The sequence below is a fragment of the Plasmodium berghei genome (genome assembly GCF_900002375.2).
Source record: "Plasmodium berghei ANKA genome assembly, chromosome: 10".
In the NCBI taxonomy this organism is placed as follows: Eukaryota; Apicomplexa; class Aconoidasida; order Haemosporida; family Plasmodiidae; genus Plasmodium; species Plasmodium berghei.
The window spans coordinates 393,850-421,098 of NC_036168.2; the positions used below are offsets into that span (position 1 = coordinate 393,850).

Genomic DNA, 27,249 nt, shown 5'->3' on the forward strand with positions numbered 1-27,249 from the left:
AAATCATAATTATAATTTAATTGGAAATAGTATACATGATTACTATTATTATTTGTTTATTTATTATTATATGTTTTATCATTTTAACCATATATACACGTATCCATTTATGCGATTTATAACATGTAAAATTTTGATACTGGAAAGAATAGTGCACATTTTTTTACCACTTCTATATAACTAAAAAAAATAAACAAATACACATGCCAATAAATCATAATTTTCAAATAATTAGACGTTGAATTGTAGTGTTTTTTTATTGAAAATTTATATATATTTAAAAAATATACCACAGATGCACACATGTATTCATACACATTTTTTAAAAATACATTTCTATTAGTTACAATGCATTTTATTATATATACATCGAATGAATATGAAGGATTGGAAAAATAATAGTTTCACATATAATGAGGGAGGAGAAATGAATATTTCTATGAACCCTTCCAAGGAGAATAAATCATGTATAGATTCTAATAAAAAAGAAAAAAAATCAATTTTCGAAAAATATTTTGAATTTTTAAACAATGATATGAATCCTAATAAAGAGATAGAAAAAACAAATAATGATATCAGCAACAATTCAAGCCACTCCAATGAAATTGATTGCAACGGTACAAATGAATCTACTTTTTACGAAATAAAAAGTTCAAGAGAATTTATAAAGGGGAGTTTATTAAATTTTGGAAGTTATAGTGAAAATGTAGTATCATCAAAAATGTCATTTTATTCTATATATGAATACACAGATGATAATGAAGATATCGATTGTAAAATCGAAGACAACGAACAAGAACATACAACTATATTAATGAAAAACAAATCGTATTTATCACTTCCTAATAAAGAGATATTACCCGAATATAAGGATAATAATGATTACATGCATATATACGATACAGATCATATTTATAGTGATGAAAAAAGTGACCATAATGTATCAGATGATAATATAAATGGCGATAAGCCAAATGAAGAATCTATAACGAAAGAAATGGGCAACCCCCAAAAAATGGTACACAACAATGTTGAAGAAAAGAAAAAATATAAATGGTTACAGAAAAAACTATTAAAAAAAAAATTTAATTTAATATGTAGACACAAAATAAAGAACGAAATATCAAAATTCCAATATCTTGGAATTATTTCAATTTTAAATAAAAAATATGCATATATAGTAGTAAATAAAAAAATTGTATTTAAGAACAAAACAAACAATAAAAACGAATCATTTTTTAAAAGAAAAACAATAAGCAAGAATATCATTCCTAACAAATATAGCTTATTTTGCAAATTTTCAAAAAAGAAGGCTTATAACGTACTAAAAACTTATAAGATAAATAGACAGTATTTTTTTACATATTTACACCTGTCCATGCTCCAAAAATATTACAAAAAAAAAATAGTTACTTATAAAGGGGTAAAAAAGACAATTTTGAATAAAAGTGATAGTGTAATCATTTCAAAAAATGAGCAACAGAATGAAATTGATATATATAATAATAATTCTGATATTTTATGCACAAGCCATCCTCCTATACAAAACGAGTCAAATATATCAGAAAAAACATCAATTTTAGAGAACACAATTAGAAAAATAACAAATGAAAAATATGACGATAAAAATTCTCCAAAGAAATTGATGAAAAATAATAACAAAGGAAGAAAAAAAAAAACGACAAAGAAAAATTACAACGTTGCTTCTGGAAAAGCAAACATATATTTTGAAGGGACAAAAAAATTCAGCGATAATGAGAATATAAATGATTCAAGCAAACAAGAGACGAATAACAAAAAGAAAAGAAAAAATAAGAAAAAAAAAAGAAAAAAAAATAAGCAAAATCAAAATAGTAACAATAAACAAATGACTGCATTCTATATTTTTGATAATAAAGAAAAATGTAATCATGAGATGTCAATCAATTCTAATGATTTGAAATATTATATCAATTATTATCAGGAAGAAAAAACTATTAATAATAATTCAAAATATTCATATTTTTCGCAACAAATTATAATTCCACCTAGTAAAGATGAAAATGCTACGGATTATAAAAAAAACATATATAACTCTGAGAAAGCCAACTCGAATATTAGCCTTAATATGATAAAAATAAATAAATCTCATATTTCATGTGATGGATATCCAACAAGTGATGAAGATATGGATATTTTCATAAATAACGATATGTCTGATTCTAAAAACGGTGATTATAAAGTTAAAAATAACAACCAGGATAATAATTTTATTGGAATAATAAACGTAAAAAATAGTCAATATGCAGATATTGAACAATTATCTAAAACTATAGATAAAAATATTATCAACAAATATAGTGATAGCAAATACAACATTGATGAATATACAAGTGGTAGCTATGAACATTACAATAAATATAATTTAGAAACAAACAAAAAGAGTAATTTAGTGATATACTCAGAAATATATAAAAATAATGATGCATATAAAGAAAATTGTAATTTTGGAAAATCATTTGAAAATATATTAAAAGAAGAAAACGAAAACAGTAATTTAATTCATCAAATAAATAACGAAAGTTATCAGTCATTATATAATTATAAAAAGACAAAATATCGTAAAATTGTGAATTCAGAGGAGGATATAGAAAATAATTTAGAAAATGAAATAAAAAGAACTATAGAAGAATTGTTTAAAGCATTTCCTGAACAATTTTTTTTAAATGATCTTTATGAAGAACAACCCCAAAAAACTACAATTCAATCTGAAAATATAATAATAAGAAAAAATGACCAGGATAACCAAATAATGTACAAAAATTATGAAAATATAGAAATAACTACAACTATAGAAAATCACTCTATGGGTTATGTTCAAAATGAGATGAGTACTGAATCTCAAAGATTCGTAAAATTCATCGAAAAGGATAAACAACATATTATAAGGAAAACGAAAATTCAAGGCAAAGTAAGTAGGAAGAAATTTGATGGATTAACAAAAAAAAATACCCAAATTATGGGGAAAAAAATACAAAAAGACAATAAACAAAAATTTCATATGAAAGGTAAATTCTTTTTAAATGCAAAAACATGGAAAAATAATAAAAGAAATAAATATCCCTCAAATTGTGAAGAAATAAAAGAGAGTTATAAAAATGAAAATGATGACACTAAAAAAATAGAGGAAAATCCTATTAATATTAATAACGAAAAGTTATTCGTTAATAAAATGAGCCAATCAGAGGATTCTCAAAAAAATGAAGATATGGAAACAAAGGGAATATTACTAAGTTCTACACAGAATTTCCCAAATTTGAATAATCAAGTGCCCATACAAAAAGAAAGTGGTGTAATGCATGATATTAATATGGACGAATGTAAGAAGAAACACGAAGATATAGTCGAAAAACTGCCTAGAACACTAGTCGGAGGACAAAATGTTGATTCTGTTATATACAGTAATGGAGTGGATGCTAATAATGATGAGCAAGTAGATAAAGACAATACAAATGATAACAAAATATATAATTATCATCATATGATTACGCAAATGAATGAAAATAATATGTCGTGCAGTAACTCTGAGGAAACAATAGATCAATATAGTGATGCTTGTAATATTGATGAAATTCATCAAGGACTAGGACAAGAAAACAAAATAAACACGTTAGAAAAAAAATGCCAAATTGGGGAAGAAAAAACAGAAAAAACTAAAACGATTCGATTTTATGATCACATTGAAGTATGTGAAGTAGAAAAGTTAGGCAAAAATACTGCATCCGAAGAAAGTGCTATAGTAAAAAAACTTAAAAAAAAAAAGAAAAAGAAAAAAAAGAGCAAAGATTTGCAAATATACAATATTAGTGTCTTTGATAAATATATAGTACCCCTCATCATGTATATGAATGAAAAAAAACAAAAAAATGTGCATCATAATCATATATTAGCCAAGTTGATAGAATACTATATTGCATGCATTTTAAAATTTGGAAAATTGCATCAATATATTACCCAAATATATGATAACCAGCATTTTATAAATAATCTATATATCATGAACAAAAAATTAATATGGGAATTTTATTTAAAAGTAATAGTTATTATGAAAAAAAAAGAATTGGCATTGAATATAAAAATAAAAAATAGTATAAGTTTAATTGTCGATTACAAAATGAAGGCTATACAAATTGAAAAAGAGAATTTACAAATATGTAGAACAGTAAAGATAAATAAACAAATATATCAACAAAATATCGCCCAAAAAATAGATAAGTCTAATAGTGCTGCTAATGAAACCCCAGAAGTTGATAATACTTCCAAGACATGCCACAAGTCAATACCCCCTAAAGAAAGTGAAAATATTAATTTATCACCAAATTCAAATCAAAATAATATAAAGCAAAGTTTAAAAAAAAATGTAATTGATTATAGCAAAGCAGGTAGTAACTCAACCACGAAATTTGTCAGTTACAATAATAAGATAAAAAAGGAAACCACGAAAAAATATATTAGTATCAATTTAATGGATGCTAACAAAATATCAAACAAACAAAATCAACATGCAATAAATATGAATTGCGAAACAAATGGTAATTTATTTGACGTTAAAAATAGCATGAATAATCATATAAAAACATATAACACTTCACAAAATCATAATATATATGATTATACATGTATAGGCAACATAAATATTTTAAGAACACCTTTATATATTCACGATTCTTGTAACGCTAACATAAATATATTAAACACGTATGATATGAATCGTATAGATTTACAAAATATGAAATTTAAGAAAAATATGCTTATGAATAATAATAAAACGATGATTCAACATTGCCAAAGCAACGAAGGAACTTATAACCCCCCCAAAAAAAATATAATCAAAGTAAATGCATCAAAATTAGTATATCCACATGCAAATAAACCCTACAATATTGAAATGCGTCAATGTGAGCAATTAAATAAAAATACGAAAAATGTGGACAAGAAAAATTATTTAAATAGGAAAGACGCAAAAAATTATAAAAATAAAATAAATAATACATACGAAAAAAGAGATGGATATATAGATACAAAGTTATGCAGCAATGTGAAAAATAAAACACTAACGTTTGATAGAAAATTGGCAGAAGCAAAAATAAAAAATGATTTACCTGTGTCTACTAATACAACTAAAATAAATAAAATTATTCCCAAAATTAGTTTTTTTAAAAGAGTATTTTTTCCTTGCAGTTTTTTTAATAATGTAATAAATGATACAAAAAAAATAAAATATAATAAAAATTGTGAAAATAAAAAAATTCAAAACAAAATGAATGTAAAAAATATATACACAAGAGGCACCACAATAAATATGAATAAATATAATTTGAAAGTAAAAAAAATTGTTTTTCATAAGAAAAGAAAAATTAGCAAAATTAATAAAATTATTCAACAAACTAACAAATATTTGGAAATATTTAATTCACAAAGCTTAAGCTTATTTAACTCTTTATGTAATAATAACTATTTTAATTGTCTTCCCCTTAAAAACAAAAACATTGAAAGCTTTCATATATCTTTCTTAGACTCCTTACCAAATCATCATAAATCTCGAGTAAGTTATATCCAAAATACAGAAAATATGTGTATATATAAAGATTTTTAGACAAAAATAGGGAAGAAAAAACAATTGAAATCATTCCTAGGGTTTGTACTCACTTTGTATAACATACACCTGCACATGTAATAGAAAAAAGGAACGCCAAAATGAGACCTTAGTTTACACAAATTAGGATTGTTTTAATTTTTTCTTTCACACTATTTTATTATTATATTATTTATGTTTTTTATTTTTTTTAGTTTTTATTTTTCATTTTCATTCTCAATGTACCCTATCAGTTTTGTGCATAATGAAATTCCTCTCAGGGCATGGAATAACTACGCTCATGTCGTTATCTTCGTTGAGCCGATAAACTCCGATTATTATCGCCCCTTTCTTAAGATATTTCTACGAAATAAAAATAAATATATATCAAATTAGGTTCTAAAAATCTAACTAAAAATTCCACTTAAAATATAATTATATATAATAGCTATTCAAGACAGGGTATCATCATTACTCTACCTGAAATATGCAGAAAAACTCAACTCCGTGATATTTTGACTTAATGTTTTTCAGCAATAAATTTGTCTTAAACTTTTTATTTTCGGTGGAATAAGTTCCATGTATAAAGGATTCGATTATTGAAATATCTATGGAGTTATTATTGATAGGAAATGTGTATCCAATTAAATGATAAATAAGTTCATCAACAAATACACTTGATGAAGTGAACTGTAAAAAGTATAGATAAAAATAATAATTGTCTACAAATATGTGCTCGATTTTTTTATAAACATTTTCTACTAATAAATTCCCATATTTAAAAAACAGTATTTGTCTTTTATAATTTTCAATGAATAATAAATTGTGTGCTATATGCATATTAAGGTGATGCAACTTGCTTTTCATGACATTAACCGTAGTGTATGCGTCGTTATTTAAATATTGTATACATAATGTATTATTTAATTCTATTAAAAGATATATATTGTTTTTTCGTTTGTTTTTATTATCATTTTTTTTTATTTTTTTTAATAATTTCTTTCTTTCTTCGTCTTCATAAGTATTTCCTTCATTTTTCATAGACATTTTTTTTTTTAAATAATCATTATATGCATTAAAGTTATTATTTTCATTAATAAAAAAATCGATATATGCATCCTTTTTATCTCTTCTTCTGAATATATTTTGTATATTATTAAAAATTATAATTGCATCATTATCATTAGTTTTACACATATATTCAAAATAATTTAATCCAGTTTTTTCATTATGAGATATTATATTTTCATATGAGTTTAATTTTAAATAATTTTTAAATATTACACATTTTTTACATACTAATATTCCTGCAATAATTAAGTTGAACATAATTAATGGTGATTTTTGTATATAACATATATTATATTTTGATAAATTGTTATTGTATATATATGCAGGAACATTATCACTTAGTATAATAATATTATGTTTTTTTCGTTTGTACAATATTTTTAAAAACGTATTTAATGATTGAGCCCAGTTTATTAAAATCATGAAATTTGGGGTGTACTTTTTACAAGTTTTCCTTTTCGGTATATCATTTTTACTTTTCCGGCTGTCTGCTTCTAAATCCGCCATACTACTAAGAGATACGATTTTTCTAGCATTTTCATAACTCTCAAATTTATTAGACACATTTCTTATTCCATTTTTATTTTTCTTCATTTTATTATCGACATCAGAATAACATGTTTCATTACTAGATGATCTCATGTGATTGTTTTGCTTTTCTCTTAACTTAAATATTTCTAAAGCTTGTAAATAATTATCTACTCTGAATATATTTAAAACTGGATCAAAATACTTTCCACTACTATCACATTTTAGTTTTTTAATATTATTATAATAGTTATTACAACTTTTATCAATAGATTTATTCGTTATATTACTATCCAATTTTTTCTTGGCATCTTTTTGTTTGTTAATTTTTATTTTTATTGATTCTATATTATTATTCCAATCGAATTGTATACTTTTAATATTTTGGATTTTTTGCAAAATATTATATTTATCAGTTAACAAAATAAATTGAACATCTTCATTTTTGTAAATATAATTGATAGGATTTAATTTAATTTCAGAATATTCATTAATTATTCCAATTACAAAAGCATTATAATTCATATACATATAATGAGCAATAGTTGTAAAATAAAGATCAAAAAACAAAGTTGGTAGTTTTATTTTATATATATTATATTTAATCCCTTTTATATAATCTAAATAATTATTATATGAATTGTAATGATAACTATATTCATTGTTTGAGTTATTAAAAAATTTTTTTTTTATATTTTTTCTCATATATGGAAATAAAGACATTCTTTTTTTATTTTTATTAAATTTAGAAAATATGTTGAATATATATTTTTCTTTTTTTATATTTTCCGATATTTTATTAGCTTTTCTCTGTGTATTTTCATCTATTACTTTTAAATCTACATCTTTGATTTTTTCATAATTATTATTTTTTCCATCTTCAATTATTTCAATATTATAGTTATTATTTTTCTTATTTTCAAAATTTTTTATCCCTTTTTCTTGATTGTGATTATTACCTAACGATGTATGAGACCGTTTCAATTTATCATTTTTACTTTTCTCATTTGTGCTATTTTTCCAACGATATAATTTTTTTTTTCTAGATTTTTTTTCATTTTCTGAACCAGTGTTTAAATTAATTTCATCAAAATAATTCTTCAATAAATCGGTACTTTTTGATTGATTCTTCTGAGGAATATTAATGAAAAGAAGAAGAATTAACAAAAACATGCCTGGACAATCATCCATTGTTTTTGCAAAAAGTTTCATTTTTAAATCATTTAGACATATAATATTTCTATAATTTTTTTTAAGTAAAATATTATAATTACACATATTATTTAAAAGAACAGATGTGTATTTATTAAATGGACCAAGTGATTTTATTTCGTTATATCTTTTTAATGTCTCCATATCATTATTAATATTATGATATGTATTCACAATATTATTACATATAAATATTCCGATACTGTATGATATAATTTTTTTAATAGTTAATGGAAATGGCTTGTTTAAATCATATCTACACAAACTGATTTGTATTAACCCATTTTTATTTAATAATTTAATAATATTTAAATAAAATCTAACAGGTAAACTTGTTAATATTATTATATCATCAATGTTGTTATAAGTTGATTGTAATTCATTTATTATAACATATAAAGCAATAGGCTTAATATGCCCAATTATTACAAAATATCTCGATCTAATACTAGGAATTTTTCCATATATTTGTTTATCTTCTACTAAATGATTTTTTAAATATCGAATCTTATAATGTAAATAAGTAAATACCATACAAATATAAAATATATGTACAATTTTGGATTCCAACGAAAAAGGGAAGCATGTGCCTCTTCCTAATGCAGCTGTAGTTAATGTTTGCATAACTGAAAATATATAATCATATAATTGATAGTCTCCTTTGCATGGTTGTTCAATTAATAAGTGTATACAAGCGTAGGTATAAATAAGGATAATTATATGCATAGACAATGTAATTATAGGCAAATTTAGCTTATTATAACGGTTGGTATTTTCTACAAATAATTTTTCCATTCTTAAAATGTTTATAAATCTAAAAGGCCCAGTCAAATATAACCACCCATATCTTTCATATTTTACCATTGTAAACTTCGATATTAATATGTATAAAAAAGGGGTGTTTAGCATGTTCAATACAAACCAAAAACTAAACATATGATGTGATGTAAAAAATAATATAAGTTTTACACATATATCATATAATATTATGCTTTGTAAATATCCTTCAATAGTTATATACAAATTAGGCAAATGATCTGTATTCCAATTAAACATACCATGATCCGTTAAAGGATCATTTCTACGAAAATAATTATATGCGCCAATCCATGTTAGCAATAATGCTATTGTAACTATTAAATCAGATATAAGAAAAGATGAATTTTTGCAAAAATTTAAATATGTTACTTTTATATCTATTATTATTTTTAGTAATAAATTATGCCAACGTGAAAAAGGTTTAACTTTTTTTACTTGTTTATTTCTTTCATAAAAACTATCTAGTACATACTTATCTCCATTGGGTTTGAACCAAGAAAAATAGCTATTACCCAATCCCAAAATACTATCCTTTCCACTTTTAAACATGAAATATATATACTTTCGTTTTTTTTGTTTTCGTTTCGCTCGTATGGTATCTGCTTTCCACATTAGACTTAATTCTCTATTATCTGTTAAAAAATCGAGTGTCTTTGCATTTAAATATTTCACATCGTATAAAAAAGACTCATTTGATCGTTTTATGTCTTTTAGTGACATATGAATATATGAGTTTAAATCATTCAATTGATATTTTTTATTATATATCATTTGATCTTCGTTACTATTCATATTATTTGAAATAATCATATTGCTCATATTTTGTATGCTTCCCATTGTATAGAAATCCTTTTTTGAGGTTTTATGATTATTCTCATTTCCATTTGCTTCTTCTAATTCGCTATCCATACAATTCAACTCTATAAACTGAATCATTTGGTCTTTCATTTTTAGCGTTTTTGTTTGACCATCGTTAAATATATCCTCAATATCTTTAATGCTATCTATTATATATTTTTTATTTTTCTCTTTTTTTTTTAAAATGTAATCATTTATTTCATCATTCATATTATGCTCTCCTTTATTCGCATGGTAGTCCATTTGTTCAGCATCCATCGTTTGGTTTTCTTCGCCATATATTTTGTTTTCATTTATTTTTCCATGGTATATATTTTTTTCTTTTTTACGTTCCTCATTATCACTATTATATTCACTACTGTAATTACCTTCTTCTAGACTTTTCATTTCATTTTCTTCTATATTATTCCATGTGTTGTGCATTCTTAAATTATCTCTATTTATATACTCATATTTAATATTACCCTGATGAATATATAATAAATTTGTATCAATGGAATTGGAGAATTTTAATCCTTTATTATTATCCTTTTTTTTTCGTTTTTTTGGAACTTCATCTTTTCTTAATGAATGTGAATAAATTTTATTTTTTCGAGTTTTATAAAATAATTCATCCTTAATCGAATTAATTACTTCGGGTAATATTGCCAATATATAAGATGCAGTATATATAACTATAAGAGCCAAAAAACTGTAACATTTTATCGAGGTATTGTATATATTCATATAATTCCAAAAAGTATATATTGTTCCTATGTATGTTACTATAAATATAATTCGCTCAAGTATCAATCGAGCATTTGGCATCATTTGGGCATCAAAAAAATGAAAAAAAAGTGAAGTGTGTATGGAATTATTCAGATTAACAAATATCTAGGAACATATAGACACATATGGGTATGCATGATTAACGTATATATACTCAATGTGAAGTATACGACAAAGCATGTTAATTTATTTATTTCGTTGTGGGCATAATATACAGCTTGAACAATAACATAAACTTAAGCAAACAAATAGTTTATATATGTTAACAAATTGAGGAATAGGGTACCATCTTTCCTCAAAAAAATTAAAATAATAATAAAAAAATAAATAGTCAAAAATAAAAGCAAATAGATAAATGAAATGGCAATACATCAAACAGTAAATACAATTTAAAAAATGACAGGATATAAGCAATAATATTATAATAAATTGTGTTTATTATTATTTATATCATTCCCATTATTTTATCAAAATACAGACCTATCACATAATACAATTTATTTTGCAGTACAAATGTATTTGTATATCCTATAATTAAATTTATATGTTGCCCATATATATTCTGTATACTTTTCGAAATTTATTACAATATTTTAAGGCGTTACGATGTATTCTATAATTCAGTGTTATTCTTCATTGCTGGAAAAAGGTATAGTAGCTTCTGATCGTTGAAACAGGAAATCAAGCATTTTTTGCTTTTACATCATCCCCTTTATTTTTCTAATTTTATTTTCATTTATTTCCTTTAATTCAAGCAAGACTCAAGACTGGTCATTATTAAAATTTATTTAATATATATCAAAAAAAAACTTAATATATTTATTTAATTATTACATGCAATATTTGCAGTCCATATTATAATGATTATGAATACGCAGGCAACGTATAATATTAAGCCAATTATTTTCAATAAATAAAATTATGAATATTTTTGTAATTATTTTTTGGTTTAGTTTAAATTTATTATTTTGTTATATATATGTATAATATAATATAGCTTTTATTTCATTGTGCAAAATATTAAATTACATAAATAAATATGTACGCATGAAACCAAAGAACAAGAAGATAAATTGGATATATTTTTTTCATTTATACAGCATAAAAATTATACACATTAAAAAAAATTATAAAAATACAAAATGCATAATTGTATATAAATCATTATGCACACAAAATGTGTATTTATCTTATGGACAAAAAAAATTTTTACATTTTTTTTATTTAATCCATCAAAAAATATCATTCATTTTTTAATCATAATATAAAAAAATTGTAAAGGCTATCATCAATAATCCATTCTCATTTTTTTTAAATTTTGTATTTTTATATGGAGATAGTCGCATTTAATGTGTAAAAAAAAGGAGATAAATAAATATATGTGTATATGTTGGAAGCCAAATATTTTTTTTATATATTCTGATTAAATAAAAAAATAATAATATTCTAATAAATGGAAATATTGATATTTGTATTTTCTATACATATATATAATAATAAAAAGGAGCATCATGTTTAAACGTGTATCGTCTGCATTTTTGTAGTAATAAACATATATGTGTGTGTGCATATAAAAAATATTAAATATAATATACGTGGGATTAATGGCTCTGTACCAATATGGTATTGTACAAAATTAATGATTAAGGTAATCAATTTAAATAATAATCTAATAAAATTTTAGTAGATTCGTTGAAATGATATGCATATGTATTTTTTTTATTTCTTGCGTCGTGAAAATAGTTTCTTATTTCTTTGGCTAAAACTTTTCCTAGTTCGACTCCCCATTGGTCGAAACTATTTATATTTAATAAAAATCCTTCAGCAACAATTCTATGTTCATATATTGCTAAAAGTAGCCCACATGTATAAAAATTGAGTTCATCAAATAGTAATAAAGTTGATGGTCTGTTTCCTTTAAATACTTTGTGATTTAATATATCAATAGATACTTTATTCTTATTATTTTCATTTTCTTCCTTCAATTGTTCTATATTTTTTCCAATCGCTAATGCGTCAGCTTGTGCAAAAAAGTTTGTCATCAATTCATCATGATTACTTACTTTTTCATTCTCTACATATATTGGGAAATGAGATTTTTTAAAACCTATCAATTCTACTGGAATTATTTGACCTTGGTGAATTAATTGATAAAAACTGTGTTGCCCATTAGTACCTGGTTCACCAAAATAAACTTGGCAAGTGTTATAATTAATAAACTTATTATTTCTATCTACAGATTTTCCATTACTTTCCATAGCTAATTGTTGAACATGCTTAGAAAATTTTAATAAATTTTGAAAATATGGCAATATAGCTATATTTTTATTATCAAAAAATTGATTATTATAAAAACTAGTTAATGCTAACAAAACAGGGATATTCTTACTATACTCTGTATTTAAAAAATGTTCATCAACATCATGACAGCCATTTAAAAATTTTGTCATATTTTTGAAGCCAAATGCTATAGATAATGGTAGCATTCCAACTGCACTAGTAACAGAAAATCGGCCTCCAACCCAATCCCAAAATTCAAAAACATTTTCTCTTGTTATTCCAAACTCATCTGTTAATTTTAGATTTGTGCTTATAGCTACCATGTGCTTGCTTAAATCATTTTCATCCTTTATTTTTAGTTTCAACCAATTTTTTATAGTTCTAGCATTTAACATAGTTTCAGCAGTAGTAAATGTTTTAGATATAATTATAACTAATGTTTCGGTCTGGTCAATATTTTGTATAGTCCTATTAATATCATTTGGATCAACATTAGCTAAAAAAATTAAATTAAAATTTTTTTCTTCATCATAAGCTATGCTAAAAGTTTCGTTCCCTAAAGTATTATTATTTAGACTACTATTATCAGCCTTATTTTTGCATATAACTTCATTTGTGTAATAATATTTCATAGCTTCATATACAAACTGTGTTCCTAAATAAGATCCACCAATACCTATACAAATCACATTTTTAAATTTTTTATTTCTGCATGTCTTTATATTTCCATTTCTTATATTTTCAGAATAGTTTTCTATTTTTTTTAAAACATTATGTACATCTTCTAATACATTTTTATCATCAATTATTATTTTATGAGTATTTATTTTTTCTATTGGTATTCGTAATGCTGTATGTAATACACTTCTATTCTCGGTAATGTTTACTTTTTCGCCTTTAAATGTCCTTGCAATTTTTTCTCCTAATTTTATTTCTTTGGCATATTCGATTAATTTATTAAGAGTTTTTTCATTGTATCTCTGGCGTGATAAGTCAACGTATAAATTTTTAAACTTTTTTATCAAAAGCTCAGACCTTTTCTTATCCTCTAAATAATCCTTTAAGTCCTTCTTTTTCTCTTCATTGCTTAGTTCTATCAAATCTTTATAGCTTTTTAAGCTAGTTATATCCATTTTTCAATTTGTACGAAACACACAATTTGCACGTTTAAAAAATGTAAAATATTAAATAATAATAATACAAAATTCAAATGAAGTAAAATAAATAAATTTTCAAATATATAATTCCAAAAACGATAAAAAAATGACAATTAAAATCAATCAATTACTTTAAGGTGCTATTTATTGTCTTAATATTGAAAATTAAAGAAATATTTGGATATGTACCAATATATATTAATACAAATAAGTCAAAATATATATATATATATATTTGTAATGATAATTTTTTTATCTCAATACCTATTTAAAATTATAAATGGTCAATGAGAAATCAGAGAGGGAGTCATATATTTTTAATAGAAATTTAATGGAAATTTTACAAATTTACACACAATTTATCATTATTCACATACTATTGATACATACAAAAATAATTTATTTTTGCGTATTCTTTACATATTTAGAAAAAAAAAAATAATTTCCTTTAAATAATATAATCATTTTTTTAGTTAAATATAAAGCTTTTAAAATTAATTATACATTATATTATGTATATTATTTTATTATTATTTATAGTATTATTACCACAAATAGTCGAAAAAATTAAAACATTTATTATTCTTATGCATTTCAAATTAAAATATTGTTTATTTGTTTTTATTATTATTTATTATTTTTTTATCTTTCTATATTTTATTAATATATTTTATTTATAATTAATACACGCATACCATCATCTACAGCTTATAAAATCCGCAAGCTTATCTTTTAGCTTTTCAAAGCTTATTCATAAATGCTATAATATATATTAGCTGAATATTTATTTTCTCAATTGTAATAAAATGTAAATATCCTATAGTAATATTTATATTCCGTATTTTTTAAAATATGCTATACTTAATGCACATTAAATATTTATTTAAAAATATATATTACATGCAAATATAGGAAATTGTTTTAAGGCGTATAAATTATATAATAAATTCCCCATAATATTGCATATATGAAAAATGCATAATATATCATAGTTATATAATGGGGTTTTAATTAATCTAAGTCATTTTATAATTTTTAAAGGGGAATAAAAATTTAAAAAAAAATTAAATTATATTAAATTAAATTAAATTAATGCATTAAAAGTTAAAGACTGCATATATTTTTTTGCATAAAACCTATTCGCTAATGGTTTGTTCACACTTTGTATTTAAACACCCAGCATTTAAGCTTCTCTACATAAAAAATATATTTCAAAAGACAGAAATTAGTATATAAAAATGTATTACTTATTTTATGAATAAAATTATATTCGTATTATAAAAAATTAGGAAATATATATTATATTATTTTTTAAATATAAAGGTGGCTTTCATCACTTCCTATAAATCTATATATTTGGAGGAATGTAGTTATTTAATTTTTTAAATTGTATGAAATTAAAAATTGTAAATAGGATTGTTGAAAAAAAAATTATAGTCATTCTAAAAAAACGCTTTTTTCAATCATTTAAAATGATCACTATGTTAATGCATATGCACATTATATATATGTATATATTTTTCATTCAAAAAATTGTATATATTTGTTGTAATTCCTATTACGTATATTTTATTGTTTTATTTTAAATTACTATAATATAATAACAGCCTATAAATATTCATTATATACACAATTGTTAAATATAAAAGAACATTGTCATAATTCATTGTAGTTTTTTGTTCGAATAGGTGAAAAAACTATCGAAGACAAACTAAGATTATTACATTAGTATGATGAAAATATATAGGGAAATTAACAAGTAAAAACATTTGTTTGTTTTATATACAAAATAAATATAATTATTTAAAAATGTTGTAAAAAGAATGTTATACATATTTATACCTTTTTCAATAAGTTAAAAAAATAACAAAACAAAAATATATAATACATATTAATGAAAATATGCGATATTATTTTAGTAATTGAAAAGATAAAATATATACAAATTATGTAGAAGAAATGCACATATGAATTTTTTTTATCTTTTAGAATAGTATACATTTATTTATATATTATGCATATATTGTAAATTTTTCGAAATATACTCGTATATGAATATTTAAAAATTCATCTGGTATTTGTATTTTTTTCAATAATTAATATATCAAATGCTTAAAAAAAGTGTAAAGAAATATGAATAAAGCAAAAAAATATAGTATGATTTTCATATAATGCTTGAGTATATATGCTACTTGTGTTGGTCTTAATGGAAATAAAATTTATTGTTTGTAAAATACGCAATTAATACATATAGGATGGGAAAATTATTACAACTACATGATATACATATATTTCCATTGAGGGCTATAATATTGTACTGAATTGTGAAAAAAAATGAATAAACTATTTATCTTCAACTGCAGAAAGAGTAAATGCTTTGAACACCCTAAAAGATTTAAATGCTTTATTAATAATACACTAAACGATAAAAACCTCAAATGGAAAACCACTAATGAATCATATTGTGAATATATCTTAAGTCCAGAAGAAGAACAAAAGTTAAAAAGAACTCATTTAATTATAGCATCCAATAAAGATATACACATTGATAAATATATGATATATGAATATATAAAACATTACAAAGAAAATGATAAGGTCTCTAAATATTATAAAGACTATAGTTGTGATTTAGATACTTTGAAAAGTGATAATAGCTTATTTAGTTATTACTATGTGAAGTTTTTAAATAATGCTATACAAAAAATCAAGGTAACTCCTATAATAAATAAAATTTACAATAATATCTATAATAATATAATTTTGAAATATACTGCAAATATTCACATATTTATTTCACCAATTTATGAAAGAATGAACAACGAAAGCTTATTTTCTAAATTTAACATAAATAAAAATAATGTTCGTGAAATTATGTACTTTTTATGTATTCACGTATGGATATATTGTGCTAAATTAAACCTTATAAATAATAATAACTTAAAAATCTTATTATGGGAAAAAATATGGGACTATTATAGAGCATTACTTATAAAATATAAAATATCAGAATTCAATTTTAATACATATTTAATAAATATGCAAGAATACTCCTTAGGTTTTTGTATAGGATTAGACGACTGTATAGGTAAAGAGTATTACGCCGGAAAAATACACAATCTCCTTTTTAATCATATTTATGATGAAAATGAAAAGGAGAAAATGTCAAAGGAATTAATGAATTTAACCATTTATTGTATTAGAATGTACAATTTTATCTATAACTTACCTGACGAAAATTTTATACAAGCCAAATTTACTTGGCCTGACCTCAAATAATTTTTTTGTAAAATAGCTAACTTTATTATTGTTATTTGTTTTTTTAATATTTTATTTTACATTTTTTTAAGTCAAAAAATAATGTATACCTATCACTTTAATAACAAAAAAATTAAAACAAATTTTAAACATGCGTAATTGCATGTTGCAAAAAAATGACAATGAAATATAATTAAAGACATCTGAGAAGCTTTTTCATATATAATAAAATAGCATGAGTTATACATGCGTTTAATTTTTTTTTATTAGATATGACAATACCATGTGAATATATGCAACTGTTCATGTGTTAATAGATTTAACATGAATGTGCACATACACGTCTTGACCCCATAATTTCGTTAATTTATAAGACACATTTTTTCTCATATTAAGTATAAGTTTATTATGGACGCCACAAATCATTTTAGCTACTTTATCATTTTTCACGATAATTTGATATTCAATTATTATTGAATTGTTTATATTTACATGCCATGATATCATATGATGTTTAATTTTATATGGAACATCTTTGTTAAACCAACAATATAAATATGTATTAATTAGTTGTTCTACAATTTGTACTTTGGTTAAAGTTGTACTTTCTTCTTTTGGATATGCCCATAGTTGTTCTTTTGCTTTAAATTTTGATATGTAATCTATTAACTCTTCTACACCTTTATTATATTTAGCAGATATAAAAAATATATTATCAAACTTCCCGTTATTCATAAATTCCTTGGCTCGTGCATTCGACCATTTACTTTCTGTACATAAATCAACTTTATTTAATACTAAAATGACAGGGGGTATTATTTTGGGTTTATTATTATTTTTATATATTCTATAATTTTTATGTGAGTGATTATAAGATTCAATTATTTTTTTGCGGTTTTCAAATAAATTTTCTTTAATACTTTTATCATTATATAGTGGATTTTTATCCATGGCATATGAAAAATAATCTATAATTTTTTTAGAGTCTATTTTTTCATTATATTTAGTATCTGATACTTCCTCTTTATTTGTTATTGCCACAATTTCTTGATTCATTTTATGTTCATTTTTATCGTCTTCTAATATGTGTTCACCCATTTTAGCATCATTTTCACAATCATTATTTATATCTTCATTTTCGTGACGTGTCACGTTATAAATACTATTCTCCTCTTCATTATCAACTTCACTATCACTATTATATGCTTCAATTTGTTTGGGTGCTAATATTCTAATAATACTAATAATATCGTGTGTAGGTCTTTTAACTGTATCAACAACAAATAATATTAAATCTGCCTCTTCATATCCTTTCCAAGCATAATTAACCAGCTCTTTACAGAATTTTTTTTTTTTATGAGAAGGTATAATTCCTGGAGAATCAATAAATATTAATTGAACATTTTCTTTAGTATAAATCCCTTTTATATCTTGTTTTGTTGTATTAATTTTAGGTGAAACTGATGAAATGGTTTTATTCAAAATTGTATTTAACAAGGAACTTTTTCCAGAATTTGGAGCTCCAATTAATGCAATTTTTAAAAATTTGGGATTTTCTGGTTGCTCTGGAATTTTCCATGTATTCATATAAGCACTTTTTGGTATTACCCCTCTTGTTATATTAGGGGAATAATATTTACTTTTGCTTTTTTTATCTTCATCTTTTTTATTTTCATCTATATTTATGTCATTTATTTTCAATTCATTAGCATGAGGTCTTGCTCTTATATATCTTTCTAATATCGAAAAATTACGGGTATTCGAAAAAAATACCCATTTGTGTCTTATACATAACAATTTAAATAAAGTAATATTTTTTCTGAACATCTGAGTTTATAATTATATGAGATAAATCAATAAGACATATGCATTATATGTGTAGAAAATACACACATATATATGCATGGAACTAATTAATATTAGTAATTATACTACCATATTAATACGTTCATAAAAAATACAGGGTTATTTCCTCATTTTTGTAGTATCATTTTATATATATTGGCAAATTTCACATACATATATAACTTCCTAAATGCAACATAACATTGCTAAAGAATATAGGGTTTCATAATTATAATAAAAATAGTTAGCCCTTTAAAAGAGTTTTTTATTTATTTTTTTATCTTCCCCTTATATATGGAAAAATTGTTATATAATATAATTGTGCATATTAACTTGTAAATCAAATTATATAATTTCATGAAAATGGAATAAAATGACGATAAAAAATACGTGATTCATATTAAAGAAACTACGTTTTTAAGGGAATATATCCATACATTAATATATGTATTATAGCATTTAAAATATACTTATAAACCAGTATATTACTTCTTAAAAATTATTTTTTATGCTTTTCATGCTCTACAAATAAATAATTTTATAGCTGAGGATTATGCTATACCAAAAAATGTCAGTACCAACTAACTTAAGAAAAATATTTTGTCAAAAAAAAACCAATAAATTATAATTTTAGTCATTACAAAACCGCTTTATATTTATATATAGCATAAATCATATTAAAAATATGTATATATAATAAAATGTTTTATTTATGTTATACATTTTTAATCTACAACATAATTTTAACCATTTTGGCTTATGTTTTGGAAGTAAAAATATAGCTCTTAAGAATGGAAAGGATAATAAAAAATAATAATATTATTGAAATAAATGAGTATAAAAATAAACAATATTGGAAAAAGAAACAACGTTATTTAGTTTTTTTCGATTTATAAAAATAGTAACCTAAAATAATATATATATATGCATGTGTTGTGGTAGGCATGGGTATATTCCTATCAAATTATCTAAGATTTGAAACATTCCTCCATATAAATATAAAAATAATATAATACATATTTTTATTAAGTTATTAAAGAGTATAAATATGTAAAGATTTACATAAAAAGAAAACAAATAAAAATTATGACGGTATTAACTGTAGCAACTAAATTAAATCAATTGTAGAAAAGACGTCTTATATACCTTTTTTTAATTATATATTAACAAACTAAACGATATATTTGTTTAATTTCATTTTATAGAGTATACATGCTTTTAATGCATATAAAAATTATCACACATCGGATAATTAACAAAAAACAAAAAATATATATAATATAAAAAGGTCGTACTACGAATTTGTCGTACATGTATTAGGTTATTTCCTTATTTCCATTTCGTATTAAAGCTCATATTATTTTATTTTTTAATATCTACAAGTATTTAATTATGTTGCCATTATCAATTTTTGCTAGCATTGAAAGACATTTTTATGCATAAAAATCAGTTTCAAATGAATGGCACACACATCCATATATTCCCTTTTTGTTTTATCTTATTTTTTTACACATAAATTTTGCAATTTATTTTTTGTTTAAATTAAAATATTTACATTTCTAAGCCCTTTAGCGTAAATTTAATATTGTTATTATGGGAAAAAATAAATGTAAATAAAAAATGCAAATAAATCATAGCAGTAAAGTAATGATCCATGCTAAAAACATATAATTTTGCTATTAAAAAATATACATATGCATTATATATAAAATATAATTTTTTAAAGGGAATACAAATTATAGTAAACTTGAAAACACAAATCATATATAAGTATGTTTTTTTTATATATCACTATTAATATAATTATGATTAGTTAAATTACTATATTTCAAGGCTAATGTATATTTCATACAATATATACAAGTCGAAACAGAATAGGTAAGATATTAAGTAGGGGTAAACTATGTATATACAATAATTTTATTGTAAATAAATTGCACATGTGATATCCATGCATAAAGGCGTACAATTTTGCGTCGCATAAAACCACCTACCTATATTTACATAGGGTGAAAATTTATACCATAGTACAATTATATGCGTGCATATTATATAATAATTTAATTTGAATACGATTTATATGCATATTACGTTTTATATCATATGCATGCAATACCCCCTTTCTTTTAAACTCATAATAAAAATCATAATATTTTATTTATTAACATTCATTGCATATATATAATGCATTTCCCCTATATCCATTTTACTATCATTCGTTCTTTACTTCGTTATTGATCACTCTTTTTTTGTTAGGTAAAATTTCCGTGTTATATATAAAACGTTTGTGAATATTTGTTTTATGGAGTTTTTTTGATATTTCTTATATTTTCAGATATTATATAATATTTGTATTTATCAGGTGCATATTTATATCATTTATGTAAAATATACGAAACGCCATAAATAAATGCCAAGAAATAATAACACAAGGTTATTATGGCATAGCATATTAGTTAAAAAAGGAATAAAAATAATGAATAAAGAAAAATTTTAATTATAAGCAATATAAATATACACATTATATATTTGTTTGCGGGTGCATTATATTTTTCGTATATATTTATAACATTTGTTACCTTATATATTTGTTTTACATCACTTTTTTTTATGTTCCTATTATTGAACTATTTCAATTATATTTGTACTTCAAACATACTATTTTTGGAACAGTGTATGTGGATATAGAAAGAGGTGGAAAAGAGCTAGAAAAAGAGCCACCAAATGCGCTAAACAGTTGTTATATAATATGCTTTAATAGAATATAACAACTTTCCATAACCCATCGTGACGTTAGTAGCACACCTCATAACTTATAAAATACTTGTTAACATCAAAACAACTGTTTGCATAAAATATATAAAAGACCAATAATATTCCATAAAAGTACCACAGGAGTTATAAGATAATAATGAATTATAATTAATAAAAACAATAGGTAAATAAATAATTAGGCAAATAGAACTTAAAATGAATAAAACAGAGAACACCCATTTGCAAAACAGACACAAAAAAATAAATGAGGATAGATTAACATATGTTATGTCCTGTTTGTTTGGGAATGAAGTAAATGTGCATATGAAAGATGGAAATGAAATAAAAGGATTGTTTCATGGGTATAATTGTAATTCAGATAATTCTAACAGTAATAATAAAGAAGGCGATATATCCTTAAATTATGCTCAGGTTTTAGCAAAAAATGATAAACTTAGTGGTCCGATAAATAAAGCTATGATAATTCCAGAAAATGCATATACTACTATTATAGCCAAAAATATAAACCTTGAATTAAAAGATCCAGATGAAGTAAAAAATGTTAAAGATAATTTTAAAATTGATGCTGATATATCTCTAAAAAAAAAGAAATCACATTCAGCTAATAGAGAATTAAAAAGATGGGTATGTGATGATAATAATATTGACGATCCTAGTTATGGCAAATTAAAACTAGATGATAAATTAAATGAGCCATGGGACCAATTTGAACAAAACAGAAAATTATATGGTGTTACAACTACATATAAAGAAGAAATATATACTACTAATTTAGATATAAATAAAGTACCTCATCATGTCAAACTTCAAGCTGATAAAATTGCAAAAGAATTAGAAAATAGAGGGGTCCATTTGGATCCAGAAGATGCCGATAAAAATAATAAAGAGATTGACGAAGAAGATTTATTTGGAGCAGTTAGACGAAATAAGGATAAGTTTGCAAAGCCCCATAAATTTAAAAAAGATGATAATAATAGTAATAATAATAACAATAAAAACAAATCTAGGTTTCACCAGTTCACTATTAAAGATTTAAAGGAAAAACTTCAGCTTGTCAAAAGGGAAAATGAAAAAAAATATCCAAGTAAAAATATTTAGCAGTTCCTGCATATATTCTTTCATAATTCTGTCAATTTATTCATTCTTGAAATTATATTTCTAGTTATATGTTCACATGTGTGTGCACACAAATTTATCTATGACATATTCTTGTATACTTATGTTATTATTCTTTATATATATTTTTTTTTGGTTTTTGCATATTCCATTTGATACCCAGATGCATATGCATACCCATTTATATGGGAATTGTCAATACATATATATACACATTTTTTTTTGTTCTTTCTTTTCTCTTTCTTATCTTTTAAAGTAAATAAGCAAAAAAAAATAAATTTTACAATATCTTCATCGAACGATGAAAATAATTCTAGCAATAAAAAAAATAAAGGTTCTTCGAAAAATCCGGCACCCCAAAACGCCGAGTTTATTGTAAGACATGAAATAAAAATAAAAAACAATAAATAAATAAAAAATGTATATTTGAAAAATACATGTTTTTCATTGTCTATTATTTTATATGTGTACTTGTATTAACCCAATATAGTGTCACTTTATCCTATCATTTGTTATCATTTTTATTTTATGTTTGCATAATTTACTCCTTTCAAATTTTTTACTATTTATTTATTTATTTATTTTAATTTTTATGCAAATATATAATGATAAATATATGGATTTTCAAATTCCACAGGGTATTAATGCCTTAAATTTGGAGCCTGCACTACCAAAACTGGATGAAAAGACGAGACCAGAATGGATTATGCTCAAAAATAAAACCAAGAATAGAGCATCAAACAAGAAAGATAAATCCACAGAAAAATTGGAATTTATTACCGCTGCTAAAGAGTTTAATGAAAAATTAGCCAAGTAATGAACATATTATTGTACACAAAAAACACATTCACATATATGTATCAATGCGTACATCTGTATACATATCTACAGGAACTGTTACCGTGATTTGTCTACCTCATAGAAACTGAATAAATTAGTCTTCATCCTGAGTAAATTATATATATATTTTTTTATTTATTTTAGCAAAATTGATTTAAACGCAAAAGAATCAAATACAAAACCAAACAACAATTTTATGGGATCTACGAATAGGTTGCCTAATGATAATCAGAAAAATCTACCAAACACTTTAGGTAATTCCAATAAAAATATGAAAATTGATACATTGCATTTCCTCGATAGCATCTTTTTTTTTTCTTATTAAATTGCAACACCCTTATTTATTATTTTTTTAATATAATCTTACAACAGATAAAGGAAAATATAAAAACGCGCAAGATATAGGTTAGTGATAATATACATTATTACTTAACATATAATAATTATTGATAATACCTTAAGAAATCAACTTTTAGTTGTGTACAAATTCGAATAGCTATATAGATATGTTATATATATATTTTTTTTTTGTTGAAAAAATTGAAGATATGAGTAAAATTCAAGGAAATGGAAATATGCTAAACCACATGAATTTTAACCCCAACTTAAATGCAAATTATATGCCAAATGGTTCGAACCTACCCCCATATAACCCCTATATTATGAATTATAACAACATGAAAAATAACATTCCGGATCCCAATATGGGTTAGAAAAAAAGGAGCCATTCCACAAACATATATATATATATATATATACATGCTCACACTATATATGCTTTTATTAAAAACTGATAAAACGTATATATTACACTATTCTCACACTCGATTATATCACATTTTTTCGTACGTAGGTTATTATCAAAATGTAATCCCTGATCCTCAGAATAATAAAATATTTCAATTTGATGACCTAAATATGAACAGAAATGATGGAATCCCACATGCTTATGTAAGATATATGGATATGCGAAGAAATTCAGTCTCAATAGTTTATATGCATTCATACACATATATATTCATTTATTTACATATTTTTGCAGCAAAGCATCAACATAAATATGATGCTGAACAAATTTCAAAATTCAATGTATAATCCCCCTATTAAAGATGGTGCTGATTTGAAATCTTCCACAAAACTGTGCACATTTCCAGTCGTAAGTTTTTTAAGATTATACACTAAGACATATCTGTGTAACGATATATACTTTTATCTCATTTTTTATACTTATATATAAAATTATTATAATTATTTGCATTTATCTTCAATGCAGAAATCGATTGAGACGAATAAAAGCTTTGATACTGTATTGAATAACGCACTAAAGTATTCGAAGGAAGAAGATTGCCAAAATACCCCGCTGGAATTTAAAAGCGCAAAAAATTTGAGCTATAAATCGATATTAGGGGAAATACCACCATGTTCATCTTCAAATAATTACCAAGAAGTTAAGAATTTTTCAAATAATATGCCAATACAACAAAATATTTCAAATATTGTAGTTAATCTACCATTTATACCTGTAGTTCCTAGAGCAATGAATACTCCATTTTTAGAAGGTGGATCTTATTTTAATCCATTTGTTCGTGGATATTATCCAAATAATTGTGTTCCAATAAATTCAAATAATGGTCAATTTTTTAATATGCCGATAACAAATATAGATACAAATTATTCAGGAAATAAAAATATGAATATGCACTCATTAAGAAACCCACATTTATCGAATAATCGTATGCATTATCCAGCATTATCTTATATGCCTTATAATATGAATTATGGGGTAAATAATAATATTACTAATACCAATAATAATTGTAATAATTTAAATATGATGAATAATTTAAATATGATGAATAATTCAAATGCTCCAATGCATAATATGAATATGCCACCATATCCCCCAGATTTTGTTGTTATGGATCCACAAAAATATTCAAACCCTCATTCTCCATCTGCCCCGTTTTTTCCGAAGTATCAATGCCAAATTTATTATGTCCCTCCTGTTCACCGAATGAATAATGCCTAGGTAGGCTATAACGCTTTTGCAGCGATGCTATTATGAATGTATATTATATATTTTTTTAATTTAAAAAATAAATATATTGACATCTATGTTTTTATGGTGATTATTATAAAACAAAGTTCAATCTAGTGATAGTGCGAATGTATTTAAAAAATCAAGAAAATTAAGAATAATTAAAGACAAGGTAAAATGAAAAAATTACAATGAATTTCAATTAAATTAACCTAATTAACTATAACAAATTAAACAATTAGATACATTTTTTTATTGGGCATTTAATTTATGATGTATGAGTAGTTTATTTATTCTACAAATAATTAATTTTATATGAATAGATTTAAATGACTTATTATAATTTGTATTTCATATTAATACTCGAATGCGTAACATTATTACTCAAAATGTTACACATATGTGGAAACAGTCCATACATAATATTTATCACTACTAGTGAGAGAGACAAAAATATGTATACAAATAAAATAAAAAATTGTAATATAGTTGATATTTTATATTATACATATAAAACATAGAATCAACCTTTTGTTATAAATTTGAAAATATTTTTTACGTATCTAATAAAATTATAGAAAAAAACTTTTACAATTATGCATAAAGAAGTGCTTTTTTCAAATTATTCTAGTTATGTAGTTTATTAATATAATCGTATGAATTAATTTTTCACATATTTATATATTTTTAAGTACGCAGGGGTATACTCTATTTGTGTGTAACCTGTATACCTAGTTAATATTAATTATATATGTATATGCTTTAGGAATATTGATGAATAAACCCAATAAGCACCTAATTATACTTTGTAAAATAAAACCGTAATAATGATAAAAGGGGAACTGTTATAGGTGTTTTTACTTTATTTTCATTTTGCTATATTATTAGTATTTTTGTTTTATATACTTTTATTTATCATATTTTATTGCTACTGGTGTACCATTATATATTTTTTTTAATTATATTTTTTACTTAAGTTTTTTAAATGATAATTTTTTGGAAAATTTACTTACATATTTTTAAAAATGAAATTATTTAAATCTGGATATATAATAAATCAAAATATTTTT

General features: G+C 23.0%; 6 protein-coding genes across 6 annotated transcripts; 3 read left to right on the plus strand and 3 right to left on the minus strand.

Moving 5' to 3' along the window:
* Positions 1-379: 379 nt before the first annotated feature.
* Positions 380-5,635, plus strand: PBANKA_1008600 (conserved Plasmodium protein, unknown function; the record flags this gene model as incomplete). Its single annotated transcript, XM_034565161.1, has 1 exon — positions 380-5,635. The coding sequence occupies one exon, from the start codon at positions 380-382 to the stop codon at positions 5,633-5,635; it is 5,256 nt and encodes a 1,751-aa protein (XP_034421886.1).
* A 36-nt stretch (positions 5,636-5,671) lies between these two features.
* Positions 5,672-10,912, minus strand: PBANKA_1008700 (conserved Plasmodium protein, unknown function; the record flags this gene model as incomplete). The annotated part of the gene is made up of 3 exons (XM_034565162.1): positions 5,672-5,704; positions 5,861-5,977; positions 6,095-10,912. 3 exons carry the CDS (start codon positions 10,910-10,912, stop codon positions 5,672-5,674), a joined length of 4,968 nt encoding a protein of 1,655 aa, XP_034421887.1.
* Positions 10,913-12,522: 1,610 nt separating this feature from the next.
* Positions 12,523-14,283, minus strand: PBANKA_1008800 (glucose-6-phosphate isomerase, putative; the record flags this gene model as incomplete). The annotated part of the gene is made up of 1 exon (XM_034565164.1): positions 12,523-14,283. The coding sequence occupies one exon, from the start codon at positions 14,281-14,283 to the stop codon at positions 12,523-12,525; it is 1,761 nt and encodes a 586-aa protein (XP_034421888.1).
* Positions 14,284-16,641: 2,358 nt separating this feature from the next.
* On the plus strand, positions 16,642-17,586 carry PBANKA_1008900 (conserved Plasmodium protein, unknown function; the record flags this gene model as incomplete). Its single annotated transcript, XM_034565165.1, has 1 exon — positions 16,642-17,586. The coding sequence occupies one exon, from the start codon at positions 16,642-16,644 to the stop codon at positions 17,584-17,586; it is 945 nt and encodes a 314-aa protein (XP_034421889.1).
* Positions 17,587-17,868: 282 nt separating this feature from the next.
* PBANKA_1009000 (GTPase Era, putative) lies at positions 17,869-19,392 on the minus strand (the record flags this gene model as incomplete). Its single annotated transcript, XM_034565166.1, has 1 exon — positions 17,869-19,392. The coding sequence occupies one exon, from the start codon at positions 19,390-19,392 to the stop codon at positions 17,869-17,871; it is 1,524 nt and encodes a 507-aa protein (XP_034421890.1).
* Positions 19,393-22,380: 2,988 nt separating this feature from the next.
* On the plus strand, positions 22,381-26,170 carry PBANKA_1009100 (ataxin-2 like protein, putative; the record flags this gene model as incomplete). The annotated part of the gene is made up of 9 exons (XM_034565167.1): positions 22,381-23,269; positions 23,558-23,676; positions 23,939-24,114; positions 24,286-24,395; positions 24,514-24,546; positions 24,688-24,849; positions 24,995-25,092; positions 25,184-25,297; positions 25,415-26,170. The coding sequence occupies 9 exons, from the start codon at positions 22,381-22,383 to the stop codon at positions 26,168-26,170; spliced, it is 2,457 nt and encodes an 818-aa protein (XP_034421891.1).
* Positions 26,171-27,249: the final 1,079 nt, after the last annotated feature.